Source organism: Halictus rubicundus, chromosome 10 (genome assembly GCF_050948215.1).
Source record: "Halictus rubicundus isolate RS-2024b chromosome 10, iyHalRubi1_principal, whole genome shotgun sequence".
Taxonomy (NCBI): Eukaryota; Metazoa; Arthropoda; class Insecta; order Hymenoptera; family Halictidae; genus Halictus; species Halictus rubicundus.
This window is the reverse complement of record NC_135158.1, coordinates 13,585,224-13,599,460: the sequence shown is the minus strand read 5'-3', so window position 1 is coordinate 13,599,460 and position 14,237 is coordinate 13,585,224. Positions and strand designations below refer to the sequence as shown.

General features: G+C 42.9%; 1 protein-coding gene across 16 annotated transcripts in view; it reads left to right on the top strand.

The window, feature by feature from the left end:
• LOC143357961 (protein muscleblind) overlaps positions 1-14,237 on the top strand; it is a 420,294-nt gene that overhangs the window by 14,885 nt on the left and 391,172 nt on the right. For 14 of the 16 annotated variants that reach the window (XR_013082911.1, XM_076794709.1, XM_076794710.1 and 11 more), the window contains 2 exons: positions 6,355-8,277; positions 8,926-9,250. The exons of 1 other annotated variant lie outside the window; for it this stretch is intronic. Coding sequence is in view for 14 of the 15 variants with exons in the window: in XM_076794709.1 (XP_076650824.1) it covers positions 9,065-9,250 (186 nt within the window). In the remaining variant the exon portion in view is untranslated. Of the gene's footprint in view, positions 1-6,354; positions 8,278-8,920; positions 9,251-14,237 lie in introns of all 16 variants that reach the window. One more of the 16 variants, XM_076794708.1, reaches the window with a different exon arrangement.

The following is a 14,237-nucleotide window of genomic DNA, read 5'->3' as shown; positions in this document are numbered from 1 at the left end:
CGTCTGCTTTATAATAATAAAATTACGAAAATCCACAAAGCTTTATAATACAAGGTTGGGCGCGTTTGATCTGAAATAAGACAACGAATAAACATTTGAATAACGAATTATTTTAAATGCTTTCTTATTTGTATTTTACAAGTAACATACAAAATTAATCTTCATTTGAATTGAACGTTTCATTCAAAATACGTTGTTAAAATTCAATAATAAATAATTTCACCTTAAAAGTCGTCCTTGAAGTAACTACATTAATTATTAGGTATGCTAAGTTTAGCTGCATTCGCTTTTAAAATTGTTCTTCGGTACACGAAGCAAACAGAATTTCGGAGAGCACGAATTGTTTGATCAAACGAAAGACGAAATGAAAAATGATTTGAATTTCATTCGACGTTCAAATAACGAAATAACTTAGAAAACCTTATTTCTTCCAATAAATTAACACGTATGATTATTTCAAATGGCATGCAGCCGTGTAAGATAATGTACTATCTTATCGATTATTTCTCAAGTTTTATTAGTGTTGAAGCACCGGTTCCGTTTAACCGACCTCGTGTCCAATGATCCCGAGTCGATGAAAATTTGTTCTCTCGAACCGCTCGTGAATGTTCGCGAAGTTTACTGATGCGAGAGTCGAAATCGGTCAGGAGACAACGACAGTGACGAATACCAGATGTCCCGGAATGCGGAGATGCATATGCAAAAATGAACGGATAGAAATACTTCTTGTCAGTAGGAAGAGACATCGGTCCGTTGAGGAATTTGTACGGAGGCTTAGACTGCACAGATCCATGTATTCGCGTGGTGAATGAAAAAGACGTCTCTCTCTTGGCTGCTTCACCGGGTGAATTTCACGATCTCTCTAAAGAATCCCACTTTTTTTTCCGTGTAATATTCGCGCAGAATGCAAACGTTTTCCCGCGGGGGTTCCATTGTCCCCTTGAAAGTATTAAAGATGGTGTCTTCGAACCTCTCTCTTTAAAAATGTATTGTACGTATACTCAGTACTATGTACTAATAGAGCCTCCAATTCCTTAGAAATCAATGGAATCGACTTAATGGAAAAGTTGTGGGATAAAATATTAAGCAAACTTGCGTACCATACGAATCGCAGTCGTTAAAAATCAGTGGACACTTAAAATTGTCGAGTATCTCGTCGCGTTTTCACTGAACTGAGATTTCTTGAAGACACCACAGGGTCCCCATCGCAGCGAAACCAGTGTAAAAACAATTGGTCGGTGGCGTCTACATCGGGCATTAATCAACCTCGATAATTTCATAAACTGTGCAGAAGGGGGGGGGGGAAATGTTCTCCGGTAATAAGATAAAAAAGGGGCGTCACATCTTCCGTGTTCAAAATCCTTTTAGCTAATTTAATCGGTCCTAATTCCATTACAGTTGGCGACAACTCTTAAGCCCCGGATAGGGATGGCCGTTCCCATTGTTTCATTCCGTTAATTTCACTTTCATTTTTATTTTAATCCCCGTCGCCCGCGCGGTAGGCTAAAAATCGTCGAACAGCCGAGCGAGACTTCCCTTCCGCCGACTCGTTTCAGCCTGGCTGATCGGGAGCGATCGCTCGTAAATGTTAAAAATCATTTCGCTCCCCGCCTGTTTCTGTTCCCGGTACAACACCGGCGACCGGACTATTCGCATGATTACTCGGATCAGTGGACTTTTACAATCGACTGGGATCGGCCGGTCAGCCGTTCCTAGAGGCTCCTTTATAAATAGACCTGCCTGTAGGCGCAAGGTGGATGCACCGAAGATAAAATGTCAGAGCGTGATCCGCATCAAGGGGTTTCATAGTTTACAGAATTAACATGGGTTAGCCAATCCACTGGTCGCCCGGACGATGGAACACTTTACGATGATGAAACCACTTGTAACTGGAACTATCGTCAATCGTTGAAAGACAATCCGCAAATATTTCATTAATTCCCATAGACTAGAGGTACATAGTGTTACTAAAAATATGTCGTTGTATACTTGGAATACCTGAATACATTGAAATACATTGGAATACATTGAGTTCGTAGTTGTATATACGGTGCTTCTTCGATATATGTCCAAAATGCGGGTCTAGCCAGGGACGTATGTCGCGGTATACAGGGACATTTATCGGCTAGGCATTTGTAAACACTGTACGTACATACGAACATAGTGTGAATCGTTGTGAAATTAAACTTCGAAACGTCGTTGGACGTATAAATAATTCAGTATTTCTTGCTGAATACAATCGTTTATTATTTTGGCGAAGCACTGGGACGCAAATTCACGGTATTGAACAAATATTCAATGTTTCCGGCGAAAGAATGACACGTTCCACCAGATGCCCTGGTTATCGGAGCCATCTTGTTTCTCGGCAGGCATGGACGAATGGAAGTTTGCCGTGATTTGGTGAGGACCGTTGATTGCATCGAAAAGAGACAACCGGACGCATTCGGCGGCGTATCGCCGAATTCGTAGCGGATGTCAGGAACGTCCTTCGAAGGCGAGGAGTTAGAACGGCGTCAGCGACAACGACAACGATCACGAAAAGTCTGTGCGAGAGATATTGATTTCGTCGTCCCTCTTTTTCTGCGGTAGTCACGTGAAAGAAGTGGACGAAGCTCGAAGCCGCATTCGTGCACGTAGTATATCGATTCGACCGAGAGAGCCGAACGGAGACTCTCGAGCACGCGAAAAAAAAAAACCCCGCCGCGTGAAAAAGATACGTGGATTACGAAAATCCTGTTTGTCCACCTTCGCCTGCACTTAATAAACCTCGATAAAGTCGAATGTATTTGATCACTTTATCATTTTCCTATCTTCGATCTGGAAAGAAGCCGCGAGAAACTACAACGCTCCGATATCGAATCTACGCGCGCACGATAATACTTGTATGCAGTATCTTTCTTTGTTTGCACTGTAGGAACTGTGCCAAACGTTTCTTTAACTCAACAGAATTGAGAAATTTCGTCGTATCCCACAAATATGGTTTCGCAATTGTCGTTTAAGCAGGAAGAGACTATACTTGAAACATGGTTTATTAAGGGTGGGTTGATTGTGTCATTCTTGTCACCTACGTTTCTCTTCGTTTTATACAGGGCCTCTCAACAATGTTGTGCTTCCTTCAAAGAGGTGATTTGAAGTAACTTTTTCCTTTGCGAAAATGAGCAAGGATCTGTTAATCTGCCTGTCGCAATTTTTTAAAATCTTTGTGACACCGTACGGTGGACCGAATAGGCATTCTAGGAAAGAATAAATATTTAAATTTATACCCTTGGTTATATATGCCCGCTACAGTGCACGAATTACTATTTCATAGTGTAGAAATAAGTAAATCGTGCCTATTGCCAATTGGCATGATGTCTGAAGAGGCTCAAGAAGCTCGCAACAAAGACGTAAGAAGGTTGAATTACTTCTGATCCCATCATAAATTATTATAGGGTGATACCGCAAAAAAAAAAAAATACAAATTCGCTACCGAAAGGTGTGCTGGATCTACTAATCCCATAAGTAACTTAGCGATAGCGATATTAGCGAAGAATTATTTTTATATTATATTTAGATATTATTGTTCTACTTATTTAATATTATATTTTCATATCTGTTTCTATAATTGATACAATATTTCTCAATATAAATATTATTCTCAAAGGTTCTACACATGGTGAATCTCATTTACCCTAACAGAAATATCTGAATCGGTCTGAAGAAGCGTGAAACGATCCATGATTTTTTCCCACCTGGAATGCCGATTCGCGACACTGTGCGTCCCGGTGATATTCGTTGGACGTCCAGGGACGGCGTCGCGACGGTCAGTTCGGCGTCGTCGATTTCTTCCTCCGGCCGAGAAATCCTCGGGAAAACACAAACGTTTCGACTGAAAACGTTTTTCTTTCTGGTATTTTCTAGTGCGTTGAACGCGCACATACGTCCCCATAACTCTTGTCGGGTAACATGAGAAACGAGTCGACCGCCTCGGGTCCGCTTTTCGTAAGCGGCTTACTTGCGCGACGGAAAATTGTACTACGCTGCACTCTTCCTCCGTCGCCCTCTGCCTCGGCCCTCCTCGGCTTTTCTTTTTCTTTGCCTTAACTGTCTCTCGCTCGTACATAAAAGTGCATACTTATTCATGGCCGCGTGTACGTGCACCGGCTCGTCCTCGTATTTTCTCTCTCTCTCTCTCTCACTCTCTCTCTCTCTCTCCTGGACTTTTCACTGGCGGGACGTGCAGAAGGGAACGCAGTTTTTCACTGGTTAATGTACGATATCAGCTGGAATTATACGCTTCGCGAACTCGCGATAGGATTTCGTGAGCGATAAATACCCCGTCCTCCCCACACGGATATTTCAGAAACGCGGCAGCTACGCTCACGGTCTCAGATAACCGGGGATCCGCAGTTTTCGATACAGAATTTTTATCCGGCTGGCCATTCAATAAAGAAATTCTGAGAAATTTTCGCTCGGACGTTTCATAACAATATATCCGCTTGATCTGCGATACTGTACACGCTGATTTAACTAACTGTGCCATCTAAATTAAACTATTCTACTCTCGGGTACTGATTTTAGAAAAAAATATGAACTAATGATTTCTTGCCATGAGTGATTCAGTACTGTTGTGTGGGGAACAACGAGTACCGTCGAGTAGTGCATTAAACGATGTACGATTCCATTAAAAAAAACAAAGCTGACCTTCATATGACCTCTACGCGTCTACATAGAACAATGGTATCTGCATTGGAAAGTGCACCTCCTGATACCGTTTAACTTTTGTCTAGAACAGTTTTTAGTACCATCGACAGTTTCGGAGATATTCGACTGGGTCGATTTAAATGGAACACCCTGTATATGAACAAATTGCTGAAACGGAAGTTGTTTGATTTCAAAAGCAGCATACATAATTAGTTTTTCTTTTCTTAATTTTAGTCTTGTGAGAAAACAACTGAACCCCGAATAAAAAAACCAATGGTTACTAAGTTATACTGTGAATAATTTTCAATGCACGTAATGCTCGAAATGTTCTCCATTGCAATCAATACATTTTCGTAATCGATACACACTACAATGTCTCTTGAGTTATAGCATTCGTGCTCTAATCACTCTAACGATACGATTGTTTTCATCTTGATGCGTTGTTAGTATGTACCTTGTGATTAACCTCGTTTTTGAGAAAGTAATCATATTTGTACAGTTTTCGGTGTGCGTGATTGGACGTTGTTGCCAATAGATTAATATTACCACGAAGAAAATGAGTTGGAACGAAGTCGCACATCCTCAGCATGTGCTTTACCATGAAAATGTCATATGAGGTGTATAAATGCAGTCTGAAGTGAAATACATGTGTATATAAACGGTATGCTCGAGTATTTTACATTTAATCATTGGAAAGGAGAAAACGATGAACTAACAGAATCGATATTCTAATAATTTTGAACGGCACATGAAGGTTTTAACTTTCATTAGCGGACGATTCACTTCTAAATCGGGGGTTAATTAAATTCAGTCATCATTTACCGTGTTTTTACGACTCGATGTTTAGGGAGGGACATGGTATATTGAACTTGTATAAATTTGAAGGACGAAGGTGCAAATACAACTGTTTTTTTTTTACAATTCATTATAAATGGAAAAAATCAATGTATCCATATAGCGAAATTAGTAACATGCCCAATTAACCGAGTGTAGAGTGATCCACGAAGTGTCCATCGGATTTGTTCCCGCTGTTTCGTAAATCGCATTAACATATGATTTACTAGTAGTAGGGTAAGCTTAAAATTCCACTCTGATCATTTTAATCTACTATAATCGTCGCATCCGAGAAATGATTCAAATAATGTGCGTAACCGACGCGACCGAACACTATTGAAATACAATCAATCAGGTTATTCAATACAATCGACGTATTCTCTGGGAATGATTATTTCGTATAGAAAAAGATGATTTTTTGTTTCATTCGAATAACACGACTGGGAATGTGTATGGTCGGTTGAGGATCATGCATTCTCGACACCACAACGGGACGCCTTAATTTACTCGATTAAGCGTGCTTGCATTGGTAGTCCTGCGCTTGTTTTCTACTATACCTTTGCCCGTACGCGGCCTTTGCTTGATCATTCCCATTTACACTTCCAACCAGCCCTCGATCTGTCTCTCTGTCTATCTTGAAGCTAAAACCTCTCATCGAGCCAACGCCCCACCACCTAAGCCTACCAACGAACAGTCCCCGTCCACTTTCTCTCTTTCTCTTTGCCATTCTCCCGCCCCAGCCCCCCCCCCCCCCCCGCCCCCGCCCCCGAAAACAAGAAGCATTTTAAGCCTTTGCATCCGCAGTAACGCGAGTTTTCGCTTTTGGTATGTTTCCAGAACAGCAGAATCCGGAGTTCGACCGCGGGAGGAACCAGGAGTGCGCCGAATAAATGACGTAAATCCGAGGAACGGAAACGCAACGTCACTCGCTAACTCGCAATCCCCCTTCCCCCCACCGAACCTCCCCCTTTCTATCTTTCTCTTTTACCGTTTCCACGTCTCTCCTCCCGTTCCCCTTTCGCCCAATCCGCAACGACCCGACCCGACCCGACTCGAATCGACTCGATCCGACCCGACCCGACCCGACCCCGAGAATTCACGACCCAAACATAGAACCGGTCCTTTCTACCCTCGCCGTTTTACCCGCTTTGTCGCCTACCGCCTTGCTTACTCTCTTCACCAGCCTCCCTCTTCGGCTCCTTCTTCAAGGGAACAACGGTCTATCCCTTCTTCTTCTTCTTCTTCTTCTTCGTCTACTTCCATACCCTGGCCCGTCGAAGGATAGCTAGGCTCAGCTTTCCAACATTCGAGAACTCCTTTTTCCGTTTTCTACCTCCACCGGAGTCTTTAGTTCTCTACTTCCTCGTCCAGTAGACACTACACACACACACACACACGAGAGAGTACACGCTTGAGAACCGGCTTGAAGGACACCACGACCGGCTTTACGAAACACACGTACCTACAGACATACGTGTACACACGCAAACAGACCTATACATACATACACACACACATACACACATAAAGATCTCTCTGTCTCTCTGTAATAAAAACTCCGAAGCAGCCAGCCAGCCAGCCAGCAACAGCCCAGCTATCGATCAAAGAAAACAAATTTTCGCCTAGAGAGCACATACACACACACACATACACACATAAACACACACGTACACACGCTCCTGGTGGTCGACGTTTAGCTTTGAAAGGCTTTCAAGCTTTGCCCGAAAAACTACCACGCTCTGGTTGCTACTACGCGCCTTCTAAAGCTCCTGCGACGTGCATTGCGAGAAGATAACAGAGTGCTGCTGGATAAAGGAAGATCGAGAGATCGATAAACGGAATCGGGAAGGATCCACGATCTTCTTGGTCAACGGAAGCCGCGAGCATCGCCTAAATAAAACAATAAAAGAGCAACGCAAAGAGAGAAAAAAAAAAATATATATATATATATATCTCTGTGTATATATATCGAAGCCCAGAGCCTAATCGCTGTCGATAGAACACGCCTCTTTACCTCTTCGCTTTCTTTTCTCGGCGAAATTTCCCCGGTTCTCCGAGGCGAGACGCACGTTCCTCTTCCGTCGATCGCTGTGCGATCTTGCTGTTGAAAAAACGCCTTCGCTGCAACGCAACGGGTGTGAACATCGTCGTCCACGCTCGTGGATCGTAACGGCCGGAAGTAGAACAGGAAGAAAGACATCGGTGACAAAGAGAGAAAAACGAGAACCAGGAGGAGGGCAGAAACCAAGCTACTTCTTGCTCTTTCCGACTTATCTTCGCCCACGTCCAGCTAACCGCTAACTCGGCAAGCTAAGCTGCACTAAGTCTGTCTCTTTGTGGCGACTAACCGATCCGGTCGATAACGCGAGCTGCGCGTACGACAAAGAGCGAGCAGCCGATAAACCAACCAGGTGATATCGCACGGTCTAAGAATAGTTTAGAATCGCGAGGCGAGAAGTCGCCGAGAATCCCGAGCCTTTTAACACACGGTGTTCGATAATACACGCGACAACGAATAGTAGACAAGTTCGAGGAGAATACGACCGGTCTGATTCCACGCGAGTTTATTCACTCTATAGTTATCTTCGTTCGATTCGTCGTTGTTGTACGGTTACGCGAGTTTTACGGTTCGTCGTCGTCGTCGTCGTCGTCGTCGTCGTCTACACGGAAGAAACAGTGATCTGGAAGACGAACAACTTGACAAGAGGCACGTTCATGGAACATTAAGATCGCACGCCACGCGAAGACAACCTTCCAAAGGTACCAACATTTATCATTGTATCAATGCCCCGGGCACTTGCGGGATTTCGGGCCACTCGGTACTCTTTCTTGCGCCGGCTACATTCCTATTATCGATTATCTCCAACATCGCATCGAATAGGTTTGAATAGGTCTTTCGATTAGGTATGTACATGCTTCTGTGCTGAAACCTCTTTTCGTTCCCCCTCAAGTTTGCAATTGTAGATGCAAATTTCAACTACAACTTACCCGAAGACCTTCTACTTGTACGCCTAATCAGTGGACTCCAAGACGGAAAATGACAAAAATAGATCTGTAGATTCTTAAATTCTTCAAGTTCTGGTTTATGTTCTACACTTTCAAAGAAATCTTTTCAATGTCCAAGCCCGTGAAATTGAATTAAATAGGGAAACTTCGCTTTATTAGTTTCTTTACCGCGTTTAAAAATATTTCCAGTCCGAAGCGTGTTTGATTAGACTTGTACAGAACGAGATGACACAGGGTTCATAATCGAATCGTTAGCTCATTTTTAAATCCTGTCGTACGAGTGCAAAGATTGAAGGGTAGGGTTCAAAGCGAGTTCTGATTCGACGAAACTCCCGCAAGTGCCACGAGGTCGAGGGCCCGGTCAGAATAAACGAAAACCAATTGTGTCCTTGGCAAGATCAGCTGGTGCGAGCGATCGTGAACGAACAGGCATCACTACGCCGAGAACAGGCCAGTGAAGGAAGAGGACATATTAAAGTCGCTCGAAAGCCTGTGCCCCGTTGAGGAGGAGTCTCGTGGTCTTCCAGGACTGGAAGGAAGTATGGCAATGGTCAACATGAATAACCTACTGAACGGCAAGGACTCCCGATGGCTGCAGCTAGAGGTTTGCAGAGAGTTCCAGCGCAACAAGTGCACCAGGCCCGACACGGAGTGCAAGTTCGCTCATCCGCCAGCTAACGTCGAGGTGCAGAACGGACGGGTCACTGCTTGCTACGACAGTATCAAGGTAATTAGCCATTGTATAATCGAGTCTATAGTCGCGGATAATGCGGCCACCATTCAATATGTCCGTTATCTTTCGTCGATAGATCAACCGACATTTATCATTTCGGTCTTGCAACTTTATTCGAGTCTGAATACTGTGACTTCTCTATATATGTCGCCAAGCCCTCGATAATAAACGTCGCGGAATTATCCCCACTACCGGAGCGAGAGGCCTCGGACGCCGAGCAGTGTAAACATAACACCTGGTTGACATATATCGAGGATTCACTGTACTTTCAATGTTTCGCTGTATCGTCTTAGCGACGGTACTATAATCATTTAAAATTGTCTCCAAGTGGAGTTACTATAATCCCGGTGCATGACTCGATACGAACGAGTTCGACAGACTTTTTGTTCCCTTTAGCGAAATTACGAAAACACTAGATAGACGTAGACACGGAGATCGGAAACGCTGTTTATTCCTCGTTCATTATTACGGGTAGATTGCACGTGCCCAACGAGGAAACATCGCATATTACAATGATCCATATCATTTACCTCGTCTCGTCGTCATATTTGTTGCAACTTGGACCTAAGCTAACTTCAGTACTATACAACTGATTTACGTAAAAATACTAAAATCAATAACAACTGCAAACCTTGCTAACTTAGATTATACAGGGTGGGGCAACTAAAACAAGCCACCCGAATAATTTCTACGTTTTTTGAGATAGGAAGAAACGTTTTAGACAAAAGTTTAGAAGATTCGAAGGTCAAATTTTTTTTTTTAAAATGACACCACGTATTTTTGAACTCATACGATTGTAGCCCTTCTCGAGATAATTTCAACGATATAGTCATTCAAGGTCATTCAAGGTCATAAACGTAAAAAAGGATGTAAAATATAAATTCACTGTGAATGCTTACGCAACAGGATATTTTCAGGCTTATTAACGAAATCGAACTAAAGAAAGTGCTTGGATCCAAAGTATAATTTGCTTACGGCATGCAGCGCAAAAAGACTCTAAGCTCGTACAGTTTCTAAGGTCGCAAGATGCAGGTGTCGACGAAGTTTTCCAACGTATCAAGACATTTATTAAAACTCGCAGAGGCTGTTCGATTTCGCGTAACGAATAAGATCCGTCTTTAATAAAACTGTCGCCGCATAAATTTCCTCGAGTGACGAAGAGCAAACAGACGCGGCGAGTACACGTGGGAGGGGAAGTGCGATTAAACGAAAGGAACGAAAAAAGATACGAGCTGGGCGCGGCTCGATCGAATGTCCCGTCCCTCCTTCGGAGATATTGAATTCGAGGATCGAGTTTGTAGTTATTAATAGCGACAATTACTCAACGGGGGAATATGAAAAACGGGCAGCCGAGTTTGACGAATTAGAACCGAAAGGGGGGGGACCATTGAGCAAAAATTGGAAAAACTTTCGTTAATAACCCGGGCTGTTTGCAGATGCTTTATTGTCCGTTGACGTGAAGCGATTAGATAAGGAGGAGAAAGATGTTACGAGCGGGGCGCGGCTCTTTCGTTTAATGTTAAGTCACTGTTTCCCCCGCCAACTATTTTCTGATAGTTTCACCTTGAACTTTCAGAGTTTTCCTTGATACGTTCACGCGCACACGGTAAACCGTCTTCTTCCGATTCGAAAAGCGACTAAAATCTACATGACATAAAATAATTCGAATTGTTATTTTAGATTTGGAAGAAATAGATCTCTACGAAATCCGAATAGCAATGAAATGCATATTGATCGAGGAATATTCTTGTTGGTCTCAGATAATTGATGCGGTAGCCATATGCCTTTCCCATTTCGTGTAGGTGCCTTTGTATAGTTGACCATGCGGACCCAAGGGTTCTCGATAATTCTTTTATACTTAATTTTGGATCAACTTCCACTAGAGATTTTAGGGTGTCATTATCAAATTCAACTGATCGTCCACTTCGAGGCCTGTCGTTGACACTTGTTGACCTTCGATACATCTCCATAAACATCGCAAATTTTCTTTATTGCTACCGCGTTGCATTAATTCATGAAAATGAAAAAGTATGCAATGACGAATATGATCCTCGGAAGGTACGGACGCCGCCATTTTATTACATTTTGTAACAAAAAATTATACTCTCTAGAATATTTTGAACACAGGGCTGCTTTACCGAAAACTGTAAAAGAATACGTGTTTCAACGATCGGTACAGAACCAAAGGCAAAACAAATTGTTTGCAAATAATTGATTGCTTATGGGTACCCCTAATAAAATTCGATCCGCTGCGCTGATTGAACGACTAGATTATTCTCGCTGTCGGTCGTCACGAGGATAGAGAAGCTGCATACTGCGTGCGACGACGACGTACGTCAACGTCGACAATGATGTATAGGACGGTGCGCGAGTCGGGCCACGTAGCTGAAGTCCGTCGTTTAATTCTGGAAGCTATTAATGTCGTTGGGACCTGGTTGAAAGGCCGCGTTGTCCGTCGATCCTCGGCCATCTCTTTGCCTCGTTTGCTCCTCACGCGTTCTTACTCAATAGCGGCACTCGTTACGTTTAATCGCTGAACGACTCAACAGAAATCGTCCATAGAAACGTAGCTTCAGTCTGCGTTCACATTTCCCGGCCTGCACTCGTTTCTACCCGATCAGGACACGTACCTGGTAGGACCTCTAGCAGTAGTTTAACACTAGGTTTACGGAGCACTAAAAATGACTATTTTACATTACTGTACAAAAATAACATTTTTAATAATATATATCCAAAGAAATCAGTTTGTTAAATAATTCCTCACGGATGCACCTGTACGATCTCAATATTCGTTAACACTAGGTTTACGGAGCATTAAAAGTGAGCATTTCACATTACTTTATGAAAATAAGAAGAATGTGTTTATTCAAGTTTTCAGGCATTTTTTAAATAATATATACCTAAGGAAATAAGTTTGTAATTCCACGTAGATGGACCTTCACAATCTCAATAATCGTAAATTAAATATATTAGAACCCGTCATTGTGACGGGTCCCGTAAACCTAGTGTTAATTAAAAATACTAGAATCCGTCATTTTGACGGGTCCCGTAAGTCTAGTGTTAAACACCCCGTGTGCTATGCCGAAGTCATGCGCGACCCGTAGCGGTGGGGATGAGCTCGAGCAACCCTAAATAGTACTTTTATTCCGATGTAAGATGACGCTTTTGTATCTCGAAATAAGAAAATCGCTATCCCCTCTTCTTCTTCTTCTAAATATTACATTGCGTCGCCGTTTTGTGATTTTAAATAATAAGAGATTAAGAAAGTAAAGCCGAGGTATTACTAAAAATCCCTTGAAAAGATATTTTCATGTTATTTAACTTACCGACAAAAATAGTAATTTTAGCAACAATTTAAAACTTACGTGGCGACGTTGTACCCCTTCAAGAGCTGAGAAAGTCTCGGTAATATTTTCAACGTTTATTCTAAACTTGCCTTCGACTGGTAGTCAGAATTTCGTAAAAATTCAGTAAACTCGCGTGATAGCCTAACACTTCGGGACTCAGGTACACGTAATTTGCAGGATTACCGAAGGAGGATAATATAGAACGAAGAGGATCGTTACTTGAGCCTCTTAGCCATTGCTTCCTCGATAGCGGGGAAAGAATGGCCCCGATTTTGGGCTACGAGTTTCTTCCGTGGAGCAAATTAATCTAGCTTCCGGCCGGACGATACTTGAACGTTAAACGAGGACAATAGACATAGGAAACGGCAATAGTCGGTTCCCCTTTTATTCCCGAGCCGAAAAATGAGCCTTTATTTCATCGGTGGAGCGTAAGGAGAGCCGCACTTCGAAACACCGCGGCGCAAGAAACGAGCCAGACACTGTATAGACTATACAGTGTGTACAGAGAAGTTGCCTTGCAGTGCGATGTCGCGTAATATAGCGTGGCTATGGCGTGGCGTGGCGCAGAACCGAAGTGGCGCGGTCGGACAAAGCCCGGTGTATATAATGCGATGGTTTATTGCTAATATTTCTTCGGGGTAATATTGGTTCGCGCCTCTCTACGTACAAGTTTCGCCTATACACTCGTCGAGAGCCCCGGGGAATCGTTCGCGAACCTTCCGCGTCCGTTATCGTTCGCGTACTGCCTATTTACACAGCCATTTAACACGGACCAAAGCGAACCGGTGTTTGCAAAACTAAATTGCCGAAACTTTTACGAGGCTATCGCGACTCTGATTTCTCCGCGAAAATCTCCTGCGTGCTAGACGCTCCCAGGGGTCCAACTAGCCGAGAGTGATTCATTCAAAAAATTATACGGAAATTATGCCCGTCGAAATATTCATACATGCCGTAAACATCTTTAGTTAGATGGTAATCGTTATTTCGATTAGCCACGATGTAATCTCACCCCATAATAATTCAGCTATTTCATTCTTAGCAAATACAGTCTATACTTGATAAATTCGTTCGACAGTGGATCAAAGGATAGTATCTTCTAACCGATAATCGTCCCTGGCCGGACCCGTGTTTTGGACAACTATCGAGTAGACACTGCAACTACATTTAATCACGGGCGCAAGGTCGGGTGTGAAACAATACTGGTAATCGTAATTTTCACGTGACAGAACTCACTGTACATACACGTAGTAGTTACTCGGAGGAGTTGAAAATATGTGCTGAACATAGCGCTTCCGTCAGGTCTCGTACGATTACGTGTGGGGACGTGTCTAAAGTTGCTACTGGTTGTATGACATTTACCTTTCCCACGAGAGTTATAACTGTTCGCGAAGTATGTTGTTTTGTCGAATCTGTTTCGGGTTTGCGATAGTCGCATAAGCTCTATCCTCGATATGCTTTGTTGGTATAAACATCGTATAAGGGAAGTGCCCCCGAAAATGCGATTCTACTTGAAAGTAGAAAACACTTTTTCAAGATATATGGTACATTTCTGTACATTCCGGTGTTGATCGAATGTGCTGAAATTTTCAGTGAGTTAAATACTTGTACGTATAGATTTTGATCGTTATACAAGC